This window comes from Chionomys nivalis, chromosome 17, assembly GCF_950005125.1.
Source record: "Chionomys nivalis chromosome 17, mChiNiv1.1, whole genome shotgun sequence".
NCBI lineage: Eukaryota > Metazoa > Chordata > Mammalia > Rodentia > Cricetidae > Chionomys > Chionomys nivalis.
Genome location: NC_080102.1, coordinates 4,988,253 through 5,008,193, shown reverse-complemented (window position 1 = coordinate 5,008,193; position 19,941 = coordinate 4,988,253). Strand labels below are relative to the sequence as shown.

Genomic DNA, 19,941 nt, shown 5'->3' with positions numbered 1-19,941 from the left:
CACACCCGTCTTCTGGCTAGATAACAGCCCCTCTTCTGGGGTTAGTCTGGGAGACTGCTCGCCTGCACGCTGACAGCTGCTCCCACCCCCACATCTTGCCAAGTGTTTTAGCGTTGGCCCCATACAGGCTGCTACGTTGCCAGTTCATAGTCATTACTGGGGGTCGAGGGGCTGGGACGATTGCATTTTGATTTAATTCTGAGTGGACAAAATCATGGGCTTTCAGTCCTAGGGTGGGAGTAGCGACAAGGGGGAGCTGGAGAGCCCCTATAGGGCAGGTGCCCCAATAGCCACAGCTCAGGGCTGCTACACCCAATAGGAGGCCAAGAGTCTTAGTACCCAAGGCTCTTGAGTGTAAGCAATGAGCCTCTGATTTGAGCACCCAAAGCAATACGCCCCTGGCTTTGAAAGCTTGCAGCCAAAAGCCTCCAGTTCCCAGGGTTTAGGGCTAAAACCTGAACTTGGGAGGCCAGCTTGTGAGCTGCTGGGACTGTCAGGGCAGCCTCTCTGCCCATCTGTGATTCCATCCAGATCAAAAAGAACACGTGTGACAGCCGGAGTCCGAGGGCCAGAGACCAAGTGATGCCTATCAGTTGAGGAAACACAGGCCTGCCGTTTTATTCTTTCTGTTTGCCCAAAGCCTGCTGAGGGGGACAGCTTTAGACACACCGTGCTGTCCTTTTCCCAGACTGCGTGTCCCAACTGTGGAAGTGGGTAAGAGATGTAACATGCCAGCAAGGGCTTGCCAGTGACCGACTTTGACAGAGCAAGGCATTTCAAGTGAAGCAATTGGAAGCACACAAACCACTGAGCCCGTGGTTTCCCCAGCTACAGCGTGGCGTCTACTCAGACGAAGGAATTCCTGGAATCCCTAGGATGGATCCCTAAGGGAATCAGTCCATAAACTAGCTAATACTTTGGGGAAATTACAGCGAGACCATTATAGTGTTTTATTTTCTTCTGAGTTTAGGAAAAATATTTCTAACTCACTGCTGATTTCATGCTTCTTACCCTGACTGGAGAGATGGCTCGGTGATTAAGAGCACTAGTTGCTCTTCCAGAGGACCTTGGCTCAATTCCTAGCACCCACACGGCAGCTCACAACTGTCTGTAACTCCAGTTCCAGGGCACCTGACACTTTCACACCAATGCACATGAAATAAATTATAAAAATAAAACATCATAGTCTGAGCTGGCTGTGCCCGCTGACCTGTAACCCCAGCACTGGAAAGGCAGAGCAGGAGGGATGCCACAGGTTGAGGTCAGCCAGGTCTACCTAGTGAGATTCTATCTAAAAACAAAGATAAAAACAGCAAAAGATTTAAAGAAATATGACAAATAATAGTATGTAATGATCTGCTTACTTTATATATACATGTGTGAGGCGTTAGCAGAATCTTTGCATAAGTACGTTGAAATTCGGCAGATGTGAAAGATGTGTAGGAAACATATAGAGCATATGCACATTTAAAGTATATGTTTGCAGAATAATTTATTTGGAAAACTTTGGTTTGGTTTGATTCAGGACAGTAGTTCTCTGTGTAGCCTTCGCTATCTTGAAACTCACTCTCTAGATCAGGCTGGCCTTGAACTCAGAGCTCTGACTACCTCTGCCTCTGTCTCCTCAGTGCTGGGATTAAAGATGTGTGTCACCATCGCCTGGCTGGAAAACTTTTTAAAAGGACATTTTAATCAAAACTCCAAGTAAGGTCACCCTTACCTCCTTTTGTGGCAGAAAATTAGAAAGATTTCCATCAAAGTTTTTCTTGTCTATTTTTCTTCTGGGGATGGAAAATAGAAACCTCAGGTTTGGCTCCACTCGTGTTGAGCAGTTACCACAACACATTCCAATTCTTTGGCAGTCGCCCCAGCAGGCCTCCCTCCTCCCGCAAGGATTCCCATGAACTTCACTTCCCACAGCCCGCTGACTCTGGGCTGGAGCTGCTCAGACACTTCAGCTTAGCCGTTTAAGCTTCCCTCGTTCTCCGGAAGGACACATTGCCAGTGTGAGCTCACAGCAGCCGACTCCTCTGCACGTGACACTGCAGCTGCTGCGAGGCCTTTGTCACCTGGAATCAAACTCTCGGACTTGGACTGTGGGCAGCGAGCTATTGCAGATCCGGCTTCCCAAGCAGAGAGGCAGCAGCAGGTCTCCATGTGGTTATTAGAAATTACATCTTTCGTCTCCTGGTGGGTGTGTGCACTCACTGTTGCCTTGGCGAAGCCGTGTTTTCCACAGGCAGCTCGTGGACACACCCACTGGTGGCACATTTCTGGGTGGAACTGAGGCAGCAGTAAACTTACTTTGATGATGGCTGGACATTCCAGACTGCTTTTACCTGGAAAGCTTAAGAAAGATTTCTTCAAAAAATGTAGGCTTGAGAGAGAATGGGGGAGAAAGAGCAGGAGTCATCCAGAGCTCACCAGCCAGACACAGAAGGAAAGAAAGGTAAAAAGTCCAGAGGCAAAACATGAATGAAGAGAAACAGGTTAATATAAATTTAAAAATCTAGCCAGGAACAAGCCTAAACTAAGGCCAAACATTAATAACTGACAATAAGTCTCTGTGTCATGATTTGGGAACTGGTTGGTGATCCAAAAGACCTGGCACAAGACACTGACAAACGCAACTGTCCTCATTGTCCTCAGTTAAAAAGAAACTTCTGGTTTATTAGCTACGCCATCATTAATCTGAAAAATTACACTATTTCCTGTGTCAGTACTTAAATATCTCGTCACATAATACAATCCTTAATACAAAGAAAATTTTATTGATGAAAAGACCACAGAAAAAAGTTCTTGTGTACAAAGTTTACAAATGTGGAAAAGTTAGCATTTACAACATTTTCCATACAGTACATGATAATTTTAATTTAAACTTTATCAGATGATCAAACAGCCCAAAAGCATCCAAGAAAATGCTGCTCATGAAATAATACTTAATGAGAAACAAAATTAAAGAAATTCCTTAGTGTTTTCAAGTATGTTGTTCAAACTCCATCTGTTCATGCAGGGTTACACCCGTCTGTTTCCCTACTGTTGTTAGCACGCTTTCTTTTGCATGTTTTGTTGCAGATATGAATTTTGCCTGGCATCTGAAAAAGATACAATGCAAAGTATCTGTAGTAGTCTAAAACATTTAAGATTTAAAGAAGGATGAAGACTAAATGTGGTGGCTGAAGCCTATAGTCCTAGCACTTGGGAGGCAGAGGGAGCGACATTTTGTTAGTTCAAGGCCAGCCTGGTCTACATACTGAGTTCCAGGACAGGGTTTACATAGTAAGACCCTGTCTCAAAAAAAATATAATAAAAAAGTTATGAGCAACTATAAATATCCATAATTCAACCTTGAGTGATCACAAAACCTTAAAAAATAAAAAAGGAACTCAGCAGCTTGGTGTAATTTATAAAACTAACATTTCACCTGCTAATGTAAGATGCAGAAGGTAGGAGGCAGGGCAATCAAGGAGGGACATTCTCTGCACAGGCATCTCCTTCCAAAGACCCGTGAAATCTTCAAATGTCAACACATAAAACTCACACAAGAATGCTGTTTTACAAGTTTCTGAAAAATTCAGTGTAACAGCTACCATAGTATCAAAATGTTATCAAAATATTAGAATAACAGCATAAAAATATTTGAACCGATTTTTCAGGATTTTCAAAAAATTTCAAATACATAAGTATTTTCAAATATATATACTTACATATAAAAGGTTCAATGATGAGTTTTAAATACTTCAGTAAAGAAAAATCCTGGTTTTATATCAAAAGAATGAAACAGCATAACATCTTAAAATACTTTAATAAAAGAATCTTCACAAATAGAAAGAAGATTCCTCTAATCCCCTCCCCACCCCCTACAGTTCAAAAATATTATTAACCTGAATGTTTCCGCTTTTCCAGCTATAAATGCATTGTATTATTCTTGAAATCTGCACCCCCACCCCCAGTATAACAGTAGACAAAAAGCCAGCAGTGGTGGCGCAGGCCTTTAACCCTAGCACTCAGGAGGCAGAGGCAGGCCGATCTTTAAGTTTGAAGCCAGCCTGGTCTACAGAGTGAGTTCTAGGACAGCCAGGGCTACAGAGAGAAACCCTGTCTCAAAAAACAAACAAACAAACAACTGGACAGTAGACAAAGCTAGTTTAAGTGCAAAGAAGAATGTAACCGTGATTTTCTTTCTGCAGGGCTGGGAGATGAGCCCAGGTCCTCAAGTATCGGGGTGAGGGCTCTACCACTCTGTTTAGTCTCCCCTGCTGTGGTTTTGTAAAAGAGACAAATGCATTGGATAAAATGTTTCTTCAAGTGTCTGAATGAGCAGCTGCACCCTGCTCTTTTCTAACTCCGGAGGCTGAGCGGACGAGCAGAGAGGCGGAGCCTTTGAGGCTGCTCGCCTCTGAAGAACTGGGGACCTGCCAACTGTTGCACTTCACCGGGCCAGTCTCAGTGACATCGTTCTTTGGGCTTACCCTAGAAAAGAAGAAAGTTTACATGCGTACATACAGAGGCACAAAGGATGCCAACCATCCCTCTAACTGCTGCTCGCTTACCCGAAAGCAGCTCTGGTGCTATCAGAAGACAATCCCCTAAAGCTCTTGGGTAGCACTTCAAATCACAAATAATTTTCTCAGATACAACCTTCACTGACTTCAGAGACTTCACCCAGTGCTGTCCTGTATGGCCGAGCCTGGGATCTCGCAGGGAACAACTTCTCAGGTGGATTCCTGCTCCCAGCGTTCTGATTCCCCAGCAGTGTTAAAACACAGTTTTAGGAATACAAAGATGAGCAAGACCTCAGCTCAAACCCAGGGGAAGGTTTGATATAACTAGCATCTGGCTAGTCACAGCCAGGAATATGGAAGCATTATGGAAACACAAAGTGTATTCAGCCCTGTCTGAAAGGACATAGGTAGAACAACCTTGAGTTTGCTATAGTCAGCTATCAACATTCCCGGCAGGGGGGATCCCCAAAAACACAACCAGCGCTATGCTTCAGTTACTTTCGACCATGGGGGAAAATCTACCATATCTTTTCATGTTTGGAAACTAAAAACATTTTATAATCATCTTTGTATAAAAATCACCTTAGATACAGAATGATACAATGTGTTCTGTTTCCTTGAGATGCTTCTTTCTTGCTACTTTTATAACTCAGGCTGCCCTTGAACTTGTGTTGTATGTAACCTGGGCTGGCCTCAAATTCATGACCCTCACAACCCCATCTCCGCAGTGCTGGGATTACAAGCATGGACTGCCATGCTCGGCTATGATGTCTGATGGGAGTCTGGCCTGCATTTCAGATACACTTTAAACACTTAGCTGTCAAATAACTCTTAGCAATTACAAGAAATGAACACCACTTTCCAACTCAAACATAATAATGTTAAGACTTCTTAAAACTAAAACTAAACTATTAAGTAGCACATCTACTGGCTAAACCAAACTTCCTTGAATTAAAAGTATTGGTATCTTATCATAAAATGCTTTCATTCCGGATGCAATATGTGCCACAAAAAACGAATAATGCTCTATTTCAAATGACGACAATCAGACAACAGTCGGTTCCCTCACCTTCCTTCACTCGGAGCCCCTTCCGACACAGCGCTGTTTTCCTTCACACTGCCGGCCAGGCCTTTCCTGTCATTCTGTTCCACAGGGAGCTTGGAGCTGGATGCAGCCAGGGAAGCAGGTTCTTCACAGTCCTGTTCCTTCGCTCTGGGCGTGTTTGCTCTGTCTGTTCTCGCCTCTTTCACGGATGCTTCCGGGGAGGTCTGGATTTCTGTGGAAGTTTCCTGTCCTAGGTAGTCATGGTCAGCGATGGCCATGGCAGAGGTGCCGTGGTCTGCCGTCCCTCCTGTGCTGGTTCCCATGGACTTGGAAATGACCTTCAGCTTATGCGTCCCTGGTTTGCCGTGTTTCTTCTTGTGTTTCACCTTAGAGTTGTGCTTCAGGAAGAACTCACAAGACTCTTGCAGCACTCGCCGGCTTTCACTGATGGGGCTGTGGTGAGACCCAGGGGAGAAAGTGCTCAGTCCATCGTAAGGGTTACAGACAGACTCTCCTCAGTTAGGAGTTCTATATGGTCTGTAGCATTTACAAAAGCGGGATTCCTAGATCATGATCTATTGTGCAAATACCTTCTTTGCTTTTGCTAACAGAAGCAGCATACTAGTGAGAGATTAAAACAGTCAGAAATCTAAGGCTGAAGGCAAAGGAAATACAAATCAGCCATGGCACTGACTGTGTTTGTGTCACACAGAGATACAGGGGTAAGCCAGAGAAAGAGGACACAGCATAACCTATGACCTCTGCTTTCTAACGTGAAAGTTGACAGGTTATAGTGCAGTGAGAGTGGGTGCTGTGGTACAATGGTCTTGCTCCCTGTATTGATTTGTCACGTGTACTGGTTTAATAAAATGCTTACTGGTCAGTAGCCAGGCAGGAAGTATAGGCAGGGCAACCAGAAGGGAATTCTGGGAAGAGGAAAGGTTTGGTCTGCAGTCGTCACCCAGACACAGAGGAAGCAAGATGAGAACACTTCACTGATAAAAGGTACCAAGCCAATTACGGGCTAATTTAAGATGTAGGAATTAATTAGTAAGAAGCCTGAGCTAGACCTCTGTGTATTTCTTTGGTACTGGACGGCTGTGGGACCGGGCAGGACAGAAACCTCTGTCAACATATAGGTACATAAATATGAGACACAACACAGATAACAAAGAAAACAATAAAGCGCTTGTTAAATGTAATTTCCAGCCTTCAAAACTTATTAATGAAAAAGCATATAGTACTGAATTAAAATATTTTGGAGGCAGGGTCTTGCTATCCAAGTGAACCTCAAATTTGCCATCTTCCTGCTTCTGGCCATCAGGCTATAGGTAGCCCTCCCCTTCTCCTGCCTAGCTATAGTTATGAAATCTGTACCACAAAGAGTCCAATAATTAAATCAGTAGGAAATAAAAAATCTATAGCACATTATACACAATACATATAAAGAATCAAAATTAACTATTTACTCCTAAGTATACAATGATATTACAGAACATCCCATTAGTTTGAATTGTTATCATTTTAGGTAAAAATATCTTCATTTTGGTCTGTTTCCTTTAAAACAATCTTAAGGCAATTAGTCTGTGCTTACTCTCGCTTGCGGTTTCGTCTAAAGAACCCAGCCCATTCCGTGCAGGTCTTTTTGCTCCCAACCCAGAAGACGGCAGAGATGCCAACAATTAGCGTCATCAGATATTTTATCATGAATAGAGCCAGTTCTGGTCGGGCTTTCGGGTTTGCCTACAAAAACAAAATAATAACATGAAGAAAATCTGCATTATCAAGGTAAAATGTGAGCAGATTACACATCTTCAGTCTGCTTCACTGCAAAAAGTTTGAAATAAATAATATGAGAAACAATACTTTAAGTTCAACACATTTTTATGACGTTCTGAACAAGGAACTTTTAAGTATATCAAAATATGGCTCTCAACAGAGAAAAATACTTATGAGTCTCAGGATCTTGACGTGACCTCTTGACCTTTTCCTCTCCTATTGGTAGAGGGGCCTCTCACAATTATTAAAATATTTGTCTGCAAGTATTTACCTATTTCCCTTCACTATAATCTATGTTTAAAATGTATTTAGGGGCTGGAGGGATGGCTCGGCCATTGAGAGCTCTTGCCGCTCTGTCCCGGTACCGTATGGTGCATCACAACCATCCATAACTCTGTACCAGGGCCCTCTCTTGTCCTTCGTGGCACCAGGCATACATGTGGTACATGTACATACATGCAGGCAAACACTCATATGCATAAAAAGACAAATTAACAGACAATCAAACTCATATTTCCTAGCTTTCTGTATCAATGCACATGATAATAAAATTTGTTTGGTTATCACATAACAAATATTAAGATGTGAAAATGTAGAAATATCATAAAAAGTAAAAACATACTTTTGTTTATACTAACATTTTCAAATACTATCCTAAGTGTTCAAGTGTTACACAGATTGCATTTTGTGTGTTAATTTGCCCAGAGCCCCACCCACATCCACACAGGCAGAACTTTGCTTTGCAAGGCTTGTCCTTTGAGGGCTACTCACCCAGGCTCTATCTACACACATCTAGGTCACCCCCACCCAGTCCCAACTGCACGGAATGTGGCAGTGCCCATCCTTGTATTATCCCAAGTGAGTCTTCAGGAGAAGCCAAAGATCAGGAATGAAGAGGGAGAACAGGAGGGAGGGGAACGAAGGTCTGGGGCCTTACAAGCTCAGCAAGTTCCCTGCCACCAGGCTACATCCCCAGACACACCAAAGCTATCTGAGGTTAATGAAGTTATTGGAGAGAGTCTTACTGCATTGCCCAGGCTGCCTTCAAACTCAACAATTCTTCCGCCTCAACCTCCCAAGCACACAGGCACACTGCCAAAATTTGCCTTTTAAAAACCCCCAAATTTTTATTTAACAATTCAACTGAAATGCTTTCAGAAATTATATATTTTCAGGAATTTACAATTTAAAAACAGCTCCTTATACTAATCATAAGCATCAGAGACACAAGAAACATTTTCAATTGTGCGTTTTTCTCAGTTAAGAATGACAGGATGGGCTGGGCAAAAATCAAATTCTATTTTTAGAACCATACACTGTGCAAAAGGTTAAACCCAAACATAGCATTTTCCTACTAATAGAGGAGGTGAAAATAAATAAATAAATAAATAAATAAATAAATAAATAAATAAAAGCAAACAAACCTCTCCAATTCAGTAGAATTTACTTTTCCTTTTAATCCCCTGATGAGGCCTATTCTTCATAATTGCTAATCTGCTTTTATAGCCCAATTTAATTGTTTTCGATTTAATGCTTAACATAACTGCAGGAGACTTGCTGTATTATAACTGTAACGAGAGCGACCGCTTGAGGAACGAACTCTGAGCACGCCACCCAGCCTGACTGCTGCACAGGGGATGGCTCCCTACGTCTGTTATGTCTTCTCAAGCCGAAGTCTCATTTCCTGACCGTGACTAACACAAGTGCACTGCCAGGACATGAAAAGCAAACAGTGGCGTCGCCCAAACGACAGCTCCTACCTGATAAGGACACGGGATGCGGTACTGGCGGCAATGGTCGGAAAACCAAGTTATCTCCCAGGTGATCCTGTTCACGAGCTCATAGACGTAGCAACCAAGAAGAGTCACCAAGGGCACGAGATACAGGCCACTGAAGACTCCAATTCGAATCATGAATTTCTTGAGTTTCTCTTGGTTCCGGCCGTCATGTTGTATGACTTGTCGGACATGATTCAAGGAAATGATGCCGGCTAGGAGGAGAGACAGCCCCACAAACACACAGAGGCACAGGGGCAAGAGGACAAAGTACCGAGAGGCATCCAGATCATACAGGCCGACGAAGCAAACGCCGCTAATATTGTCCCCCTCGACTTTGTTCATAGCGAGCAACATGACAGTCAGAAAACCAGGCATGCCCCAGGCAACCGCATGGAACCACACTGCTTTCTGCTCGATGGCCTCACAGCTCCACTTTCTCCCCGCGGCCAAGAACCAAGTAATGGTGAGAATTACCCACCACACCGTGCCGGCCATTGTGAAAAAATACAGAAACATAAAGACCACGCTGCAAGCCTTGTTCTTCGACCCCAGAACAACCGTGTCTCCAAGCTCCAGCTTCTCGTCTGCCTTGTTACAGGCTGTGCTATTGCCCAGCAAAAACCCCACAAAGTACATGAGAGAAACGATGCTGTAACAGACGGAGTAGTAGATGATTGGTCTCTCGGGGTATCGGAACCGCCGGACGTCAATTAGAAACGTGAGAAATGTGAACAGAGTCGCACAAAGACAGAAGATTGAAACGATTCCTATGAAGCTCTTGGCAAAGTCCAGCTCATCACTTTTAAAATACATGTTGGGGCAGGGAGGGGCACACTGGTCAATTCCCAGGAACTTATAGCCTTGTTCTCCCGAAGCCTTTAGATGCTTTGGACACCAGAAGCCAATGTCTCTCGGGACTTGTTCTGTTTTCCTCTGAGGACCAGCGAGCTCTGTGTGCGGATCGGGAGTCACAGGAGCAGCGTCATCACAGGGTGGCAGCCTGTAAAGACCACAGAGACTCAGGGTGTGAGGTCAGCATGGAATGACATTCCCATTAGTTCTCTGAGAACTTCGGGCAAGCCCGCAATGCACTCTGATCAGTTCACGCCTCTTCCCCAAGCCCTCTCAGGTCTACTCCACTTTCTCCTGTGCTTTCCCAGTATAAACCACAACCCTGTTGTGCTCACAGCTGACGGGAGAGAGGCAAGGCTGAGAGCTTATCTTTAGCGCTGGGTACAGTTTTGAAACCAACTAAAAACTGGTTGTTCATGAAGCCTCAGCTCACATAAATGCATCAACAAGAAGACAGGAAGCCATAAAAATCTACCTCCTCAGAAGATAATTAAGTCGCGTCATAATTTTAAATATTTTTTGCTTTTAAGACAGACTATTTAAGAGGGTATACAGTTTACTTAATTTGGTAATCCCCAGACAAAATACTGGCTTGCCTAACTATGGCATATGAAATATAAATCCCAAGGAAATCAGCCGCTCTTCATTTCCAGGTGCATGCGACTGACTGTGAGCCTCTGCACATACGGGACAAGTGCTCTTTTCACTGAGTTTTGCCCCCACCCTACATTCTTTCTCTAATGCTCACGGCAATGCTGACTAATCACGTGACCAAGGGGATAAAACTAGGGTGGCTGTGAGAGGTGACAGGTGGAGCTTACAGTCTCAGAAGGACAAGGCAGCCATCAGGACAGTGTGAGGACCAACTTGCTCACATCACCAACCTGACTGGCTGTTTGCTGGAGCAACACGCAGCTAACTCTCTTCTGTGCAGAACTGTACCACTGAGCTGAATTTGGGTGCACTGGTGTTATTTTGAAGGGTCTATATGGTTTAAAAACAATGAGAATGCATTCAAAATAGAGCAGGCTAAGATGAAAATAGAGAATAAGAGGCTGGAGAGATGTCGATGGTTAAGAGCACTGGCTGCTCTTCCATAGGACATATTTTTGGGAGTGTGTGTGTGGTGGCACACACCTTGATTCAGGAGTCAGAGGCAGGATGATCTCTGTGAGCTAGAGACCGGTCTAGTTCACAGAGTGAGTTCAAGGTCAGCTAGGACTACACAGTGAGACTCTGTCTCAAAACAAAGACAGGGAGATAGAAATAAATTCCTCCAAAATAAATGCTCACAATCTTTCAACTTTATTAAAAAAAAAGTACCATCATTTAGTTCTGTTTATTATCTTTTGAAATAAAACAATAAAACAACCCAGTCATCTGGGTGATGGGAGCACCTGCTGATGGATTACAAAATGAAAGTACATTTTCTTAAAAAAAAAATTCAATTTATGTTTCTGTATGTGTGTGCGCATGTGAACACAGGTGCACATGAAGGCGAGAGGGTCGGGTCCTCCAGAAGCTTGCATTACAAGCAGCTGTGATATGGGTGCTGGGAAGCAAACTCCAGTCCTCTGCAAGAGCAACACAAGCCAGCGTTCCAGCCCCAAAGTGTGTTTTCTTGAAAACGGGACAGGTACACAGTTAGGGAGTGTGGCTATGGAAGACTGAAAATGAGGGAAAGAAAGAGGGCAAGAGAAATAAGATCCCAAGACTTTCCCACGGTGTGCTGGAGAGTCTGTGCTACGGGGAAAGACAGGCAGGAGAGTGCGGGCAAGAGGTGCAGTTGGGAGGAGAGACACTGACCACTGGCAACACGGTCCTGGCATAAAAAGCGTGCCTGGACCCCGACAGGCTGGGAGCTGTGCCTCCAAGAACTAGGGTGCTTTTCCCACCCGTCCTAAAGCAAAGGCACTTGGAAGGGCAGAGGCCTCGTCCTGGGGACCCAGAGCCTAAAGTGCGCCATTCCTCCTGCGTCCCATAGCCGAACAGAAGCTGCCTGAGCGGACGCTAAAGCTTCCAGCACCTGAGCGGATGCTAAAGCTTCCAGCAGGCTCGGCCTCGGGCTGCAGCCAGAAATTCTCCTGCTTTTGTGTTTGCAAGAGAAGATGCCATAAAACCCTGAAGACCGTTTTTACATCTAAGAAGAAATGAGAATATTTCTAGTGATCAATCAATAGTTTAAAAAGAGATGTTCATCTGCTCTATATAGTGAGATATGTATGGTTTGATGTTGGGTTTACACAATTTTATAAAAGAGATGGAGATTCCACTTCCCAATGTGACCTATCAGGTATTCCCAAACATAAAACAAATTTGATTTGATATAAGAAAATGATGTTTCTCAACAAAATCCGACTTTATAGATTAAAACTCTAAGAAGAGGAGGAAATGTCAGCGTCGATACCAGCCGCTGTTTCTGTGAGTCACGACCTCCACGCTTTGAAACTGCACCAGCAACCCCAGAGAGAGCAAGCGTCTTTCCCAGACACTACCTCTGAGAACACCTAGAATTTATTTATTTCATCCTCCTGCCACTAAGATGTAAGATCCAGGACAACGGGAATTCTTTTCTGCATATCTTTAGCGCATAGGTCAGGGGGCATATAGAAAAAAGGCTGTGAAGATCACGTGAAGGGTGTTACGTTTTCTCTCCTGCTGGCATCATCCTCCAAGACTCGACCGTTCTGTGGACAGCTCGTTTAACTCTGGCTTCTGAACTTTATTCTCTCCAGTGGTAACCCCCACTCCAGCTACCTTTAGTTATGGTGACCTGGGAACCGGCCATTTCCTGTAATCAACCCAGGTACCCTGCCTCTGCTCTGTAAGCGCTCATCAGACAGCGTGTTTTCAGGAACTGTCTATACCGCCTTTTCAAACCTCCCTGAGATGTCCTGCTTTCTTTAACTTTTCCCCCTCAGTCCTCATCCATTCAGACAGTCACCGGCTAACTAATGTTGAAGTAATACCCTTCATTGTTCCTTCACCTTACTCTTCCCTTTTATTATTTATTCTATGTGCTTGAGTGTTTTGTCTCTCTATCTCTATGTGGATGCCTGGTGCCTTCAAAGGCTAGAAGAGGGCTTCAGATACCCTGGAACAGGACAATAAGTTGTGAATTGTCATGTGGGTGCTCGAGAATCAAACCCAGGTCATCTACAAGAACAACAAATGTTTGGAACCTAAGCCATCCCTCCAGTCCCTCACGCTACCCTTTCTCATCTTTGCACTGTATCCATCTGATAAAACTCCAACCACAGATAAACCCAAATATCTGCTTCCCAGGTGACAGGCCCATGCACCCACCACTGCTGCAGAATGTTTTGAGGGACCAGAGCATCCACTAACTCAGGGTAACCCACATTTCCTAAAGCTCTACAATTTGCTCGCTCTTTCACTCGCTCCACCTGTCTGTCGTTCTCAAAGTTATAACTCAAACCCACCTCCCCGGCTCAACAGGATCCAGGCACCAGCTACTTCCCAACAGACACTAGCAGGTTCCTGCCATCTCTAAGAGCCTTGGTAACCACACAGCCCTACCATCCTGGGCCATCCCGACTCTGTCCCATCATTACGAAGGAGGCGCCTCTATCACATTTGTGCTTGGGATCCTGCCTCCTCCTTGGAAGACTTCCATTGACTGTTTCTCCTACCTTGTATGTGCCTGCTTTCCCTCGATCCTGGAAGCTCTTTAGTAGTCCACATTGCTCCTTTATCTTTGTACTAAATCTGTCCAATAAAGCCCTAACCACAGATAAACTCTGTTTATCTTCTCTGTGCTTTCCGATTCTCACCGCTTATCCCATTAGAGGAAATCTCCTGGGCTTCCTTCTGGCTGCCACACCCTCTTCCTGTTTCAACACCCAGTTTCCTGAAGGTCGTTCATGTGTCTGACTTTCTCTCCCACTCCCTCCACATCCTCAGCCCCGTGTCTGTCCTTTGTTCCCACTGCTCCAGTAAGAGGGGAGACTCCTCCACAGTGGCTGAACCTGGTGCTGCCTCATCCTCAGACTCCTCCCTCCTTTCTGGACATGCATTTTGCACTTTTCTTATTAGTTCAGTTGTTATCAAATGACTGACATCTTGCCAAAAAAAACTGTAAAGGGCTAAACTCTCAGAGGCAGCTGAGGTGAACTCCCGACTCATCAACGCTGGAAAAGGGAGGTGGCCTGAAGTCCTGAGGTGAACTCCCAAGGAGAGCTTTCCAACAGCCCTCATGAGACCACAGTGAGAGAACCCTGCTCTACACAGAAGCCACTCCTACGCCAACACACCTGGCGAGCCCCTGCTCCCAGCAGAAGACCTGCTAGGGACCTGGAAGGGCCTGACTGCTGCTTCTCTCTCCTCCTCTGGCCCCTCATCACTACAACTACACTGGCTTGTGTTTGTTTTATTTGCCTTTTGAGCCAGGGTCTCACAACATAGCCTTGAACTCTGGATTCGCCTGGCACAGCCTTCTGAGCACTAAGAGAACAGCATGTGGCACCATGCTCAGCTTCTCACAGGCATGTTAATGCCTTGCTATGCCAAGCTCTTTCTTGCCACAAGATACTGAAGGAGTTGCTCCTATTGTCTAGAATGTTCTTCCCGTCTCATCCCCTAAGCAGCTCAGCCTTATCCTTCATGCTTGAGGTCCACTCCTAAAGCACGGTCAGCTCCTTCTTGACCACTCCCCAGCCCCAGTTTAGGCGAGAGGCAGCAGGGTTCTCATATAATTTTATGCCCGCCCCTCCGCTGCGTCTCTCACAGGCATCAGTGCACTCCCTGGAACGATTACTTGATTATCACCTGCCCCTTCTTCCTCACTGTAAGTTCCCTGAGAGCAAGAACCAAGTCTGCTTACTGCTAACCAGAAGGTCGACCGTGCTCACCACTACTGTGCCCACCTCTTGAGTGTGCAGCAATGAGTCAACTAATGTTAGCGATATCACGGAGAGCTAACAATACTAAAACTCCATCAGTATCCAGTATTTGTAGTTTTCATTTCAGTGAAGAACAAAACTCACCTGTTACATTCAAGTTCTTCCGGCCACTGGATCCCAAAAGTGTCAATTAAGCTTTTGCAATCAGAATGCACCTTCTCACATAGTTTACGGCACGGTGGAACCACATGGATTTGCTCTGTGCACGTTGGTACAAAAGCTTGGCAAAGGAATAGTTCAACATTGGGTGAGCATTCCAGGTTCGCGACAGGCAGAAAGTGCTATTAAAAGACAGAAAGGCACAGTTAGAAAGACGTTCATCACGGATGCGTTCAGATATACTTTTCCACGGAGCCTCTAAACGAGTCTTTAACGCTTTCTTTCAGTGAGATTAATTCTTGAGTTAGTAACATTCTTGTCCGTGAGATTTATGTGTGAGTCCTTCACATAAGATGGTAATTATCATTTTATAGGTTAGACCATTTTTGTTAGAAAGCACGCTTTGTCATGGTTCATCTGTCCTCTGCACAGGCATTCGTCACCCAGTTATAGTACACAGGTGACGTCATAGGGCAGCAGACACTGCGCTAGGCTCTGGGGACACAGCAGTGAGTGGAATAGAGGTCCTTCCACATTTCATTTGATCCCAGTGGTGAAGGCAAACCTTACGAAACAAAGATCACATAACAACTCTTAGATTTAGATAAGGACAAGCTGCAGTATGGGGGCGGGTGGAAGGAGACAGACGCTTTAGTAAGGATGGAGGTAGAGGGTGCCTCTCCAGGTGACAGGTGAGCAGGCGGCAGAAGTGACAGGAACAGAATGGGAGACCACTTGTGACAGCCGCCACACTGAGTCCAACGGTAAATTCCAAGCCTTTATTCTGTTTATGTCACCAACCAACACAATTCCTCTTCTGAACACTTTTTTCCTTTGTCTTACAGGACACTGATGTTCTGGATTCCTATCCACTTCACCGAGCGCTCCTCTTTTGATCATCTGTTTGTTGGTTATAAATAAATAAATTCTCTACAGCTCAGATCCTGCACCTCCTGCGCTGGAACACGGCTCTGGGGAAACCCACCAGCACTGCCTCTCTGTGCACTCCAGATGTGAACATCTGCCTCCCGACAGCTCCATTTGGCTGTCACCAAGCACCCCACACTTAGCCCTGCTGTGTCCAAACCGCCCCCAAATGTCCCATCTCATGACGCCCAAGCTGATCAGGCCAAGAATCTTGACAATAATGAAAGAGCTCATTCTTTACTGTTTTTCCTTCAGTTTATATCCAGCCTGTCAACAAATCCTACAATTCTTCCTTCAAACTATACTTCAAATTCAACCACTTCCCATTATTACCACCTAGTTGGAGTCACTGTATCCTTCCTAGCCCACTGCAAAGACCCCTATGGGTCTCACCGTATCCCGCTTGCTAATCTCACACCCATATCAATCCATAGCCCCACAAATGTGATTTCTAAGATCTAAGTTTGTCCTTGCTCAAGGACGCCAACAGAACCAGCAGAGCCGTTACCGTGAGAGCCGTTACCGTGAGAGCCGTTACCGTGAGAGCCGTTACCGTGAGAGCCGTTACCGTGAGAGCCGTTACCGTGTGCTCCGGCCTCAACCCCTGGCCCTAGCTCCACTTGCTCTCCTCTGCTTGCCCTCATTCCATGGCGCTTCTGCCTCACATCTTTACCTCACTTTAGACCTCACTAGAGCCTGCTCACCTGTCACCTGTCACCTGGAGATGCACCTTCTACCTACGCACCCTCTCCTTCCACCCCCTACTGTAGCTTGTCCTAACCTATACCTAAGAAGTTGTTATGTGATTTTTTTTTTCATGACATTGCCTTTACCACTAGGATTAAATTAAAGGGACCTCCGTTCCACTCACTGCTGTGTCCCCAGCCTAGCGCAGGGTCTGCTGCCCTATGACGGCACCTGTAAACTATAATTGGACGATGAATGCTTGTGCAGAGGACGGATGAACCATGACAAACCGTGCCTAAAACAGAGCATTAGGCCAGCAAAGAGAAGAACGCAACTGTGTCCAAAGGAGGACATAGGCAAATGATTAAATTCTAAATATTTGATAATATATCAGGTGCTAGAAGGTAATGAAGAAATACTTCTAAAATTCAGATGGAAAGTCACTTTCAACACAAAATTCTATATCTAGCCAAATATTTAGGTTAGGGTAAAATAATGACATTTTTGGCCCTGGAAGGAATTTTAAAAATTAACTTTCAAACTGAAAAGTACAGTATATACAAAGCAACTTCCTTCTGCAGCAGGTGGGAACAAATACAGAAACCTACAACCAGAGTAAGACCTTGGAACAGTCAGCCCTAAGAGGAATGCCTGCATCAAATTTCTCTTGTCAGGGATCAGGGACCCTGGCAGAAAAGGAGGCTAAAAGAGTGTGCCAGTCAGAGGGGGTGGAGGACACTAAGAAATGCTTGTGCATACAAACTCTCAGAGACAGAGACAACTTGCACCGATGGGGATGACATCCTAGAGCTAAAAGGGAGAGGACAGGTGTCCCCATCCCTAGCCAGAGATATCTCCAATAGACAACCACTTGCAATGAAAATTTAGCTTCCTCCAAGGGAGTCTCACTGGGGAAAACAAACTCCTCTTAAGGGTGGGCTGTGCCCAGCCGAAGACGGCCACAGGAAAGGAACACAGTGGCGTCTTTGAAGGCTGTTTGTCTCTCACTGGCCTGTCAGAGTTTTCCTTTAAAAAATATTTTTAAGCCGGGCAGTGGTGGCACACGCCTTTAATCCCAGCACTCGGGAGGCAGAGGTAGGTGGGTCTCTGGGAGTTCGAGGCCAGCCTGGTCTACAAGAGCTAGTTCCGGGACAGGCACCAAAGCTACAGAGAAACCCTGTCTCGAAAAACCGAAAAAAAATTTTATCTTAGTATTATTTTTATTTTTATTTATATATAGTTTTTCTTCTCTACCTTGACCCTACAGGCCCTTTGCACACACACTATGGTTTCCAGTCTATTGTTTCTACGGGTTCCTGAGTGTATGAACGGTGGGTCTCTTTCTTGGGCTTTCTCCAGGCTCTTTTCCTTCTGCTTGTTCTATTCTGAAGTGTTAGTTTTGGTTATATTATATTATATTCCCTTAGAAGCCTGTTGGTTTTCTAATGAGACAGAAAGGGGATGGATCTGGATGCCAGGGGAGGCAGGGAGGTGTGGAGAGAGGGAAAATGTAGACCTCTGTGTTTCTTTGGAACTGAACGGCTGCAGGACCTGGTGGGACAGAAACCTCTGTCAACAGGTCCCAATACCCAGAAACACATTTTACCTGGAACCCTCAGTGCCCACACCTATCAGGACCCCAGATTTTCCTACAGGCAACACACAGATTGCACACACTCCTAAGAACAAGAGAGGAAATAGAAACCAAAGAACAAAACACCCACCCAACAAAGACAAAATGCCAGCACCTAGATACAATCTTTCCAATCCCAGATGTCTAGGTGCCAGCGTAAAAACACAATCAATAACAGCCAGGACAATTATATCTCCACTAGAGCCCAGCAATCGTACCACAAAAGGCCCTGAATATTCTAACACAGCTGAAGTATAGGTGAAAGACTTTAAAATAGCCTTTATGAATATGATAGGGCTCCTTAAGTGTCTGACAGCCAGATTCTTCAGTAGAAAGAATGCAAGGGTACAGTACTGCATCTAACAGAGAAACTGCTTTTCATTGCTATAGTGAACCGATGGCCAACACTTAAGACCTGATGTCCAGTCCAATGGCAAGATGAACGTCACACATGTACTTCTGCTCTGCAGATTCCTCAGGACAAGTGCAGCAAGGTGTGGGATACTGAGCAGCTTCTGGTTTCTCAGCCTCTCTAGCCTCCCGTTAGCCATGGTTGGAGCACCCACTATGCCATATGAAAGCCAACCGAATGAATCTACTTTTAGTACATATTTATTCTATGGGTTCTATTCCTCTAGAGAGCCCTGACACAGTTTGCCTACTATAGCAACATTGGCATTTATATACAGAAAAGAGCCTAGATCAGACACTGAAAACTGGAACTATGTCTGAAGGCCAGACTCACCAGTTAAGGTGTGTGAGACAGGGGGATGGCTAACAGCAGCTGCTACCTAGATCCTGCAGACCTTTCCTTGGAGATGTGAGCACAGAATCGTCAGACATCAATTTTGGCACTGATAAAAAAGAGAACTTCAATTTTTAGGTAAGAAATCTCCCAAATCTTGAGTCCTGGCACTTTAATTGATACATTTGAAGCGCTGTGCAGGAGGAAGGACACGTGTCCTTGGGTCAGATACAACAGAAGCCACCAACTTTCAAGTTGATGCAGACTAAGAAAATGCAGGACTTAGTCTTGGGGCCTTAGAGGAACTTTGAGTTCTCAAAACATCTGTGTAAACCTCATCTAGCCAATAAACAGTTAAGTGGGGAGTACAAGAAAGCCTGCCACACTGAGCAAACAAAGGCACAGCTGCTCTGGCCGGGGAGGAAACCCTGACTGCTGAGAGGCTTCTCTAGGTTTCCTTCCACAGTGACCTCACGGCACCTCGACATCACAGACCCACAACCACAGAGCTGGGCCAAGCCTTCAGATCACAAGGAGAGTGTGTCAATTTCTTATTGCAAGTTATTTTGGAAATTCCAAATCTATGCTGGACTCACTGTTACTGTTAGCAGAACCTCAACTGTGGATTGCAAGTCTTATACTTCTATAAATTCTTATTATAATATTACAAATCTTATAACTATCAAAACTGACAACAAGCTTTTTTAGACACCACAATAACCCTGAGGAACAACATTGCAGATAAGGGGTCAGGCTCTGAGAGGTTAAGTAACCTTGTGCAGTGACAGAGTTGTCGGCAACAGGAGACTCTAGCCCATGTGACCCCAGAGTCTCTCCTCTGAACTCTTTACCCCAGGTCTTGCTGAAAATCTCTCTCTCCAGCCACAAGACAAGCAAACCTTCCCCAATCCAACAAGGACTGAGGGGATGTGTCAGGAGAGGACTGGAAATCTACAACAGAAACTCACA

General features: G+C 45.0%; 1 protein-coding gene across 3 annotated transcripts in view; it reads right to left on the bottom strand.

Moving 5' to 3' along the window:
- Window positions 1-2,691: 2,691 nt before the first annotated feature.
- Window positions 2,692-19,941, bottom strand: part of Fzd6 (frizzled class receptor 6) — a 30,533-nt gene continuing 13,283 nt past the window's right edge. For all 3 annotated transcript variants that reach the window (XM_057792653.1, XM_057792654.1, XM_057792655.1), the window contains exons 3-7: window positions 14,966-15,162; window positions 9,090-10,107; window positions 7,145-7,293; window positions 5,575-6,003; window positions 2,692-4,473 (exon numbers count right to left, since the gene is read on the bottom strand). In XM_057792653.1, the coding sequence (XP_057648636.1) occupies window positions 4,305-4,473; window positions 5,575-6,003; window positions 7,145-7,293; window positions 9,090-10,107; window positions 14,966-15,162 (1,962 nt within the window). In that variant the 3' untranslated portion in view covers window positions 2,692-4,304. The remainder of the gene's footprint in view (window positions 4,474-5,574; window positions 6,004-7,144; window positions 7,294-9,089; window positions 10,108-14,965; window positions 15,163-19,941) is intronic.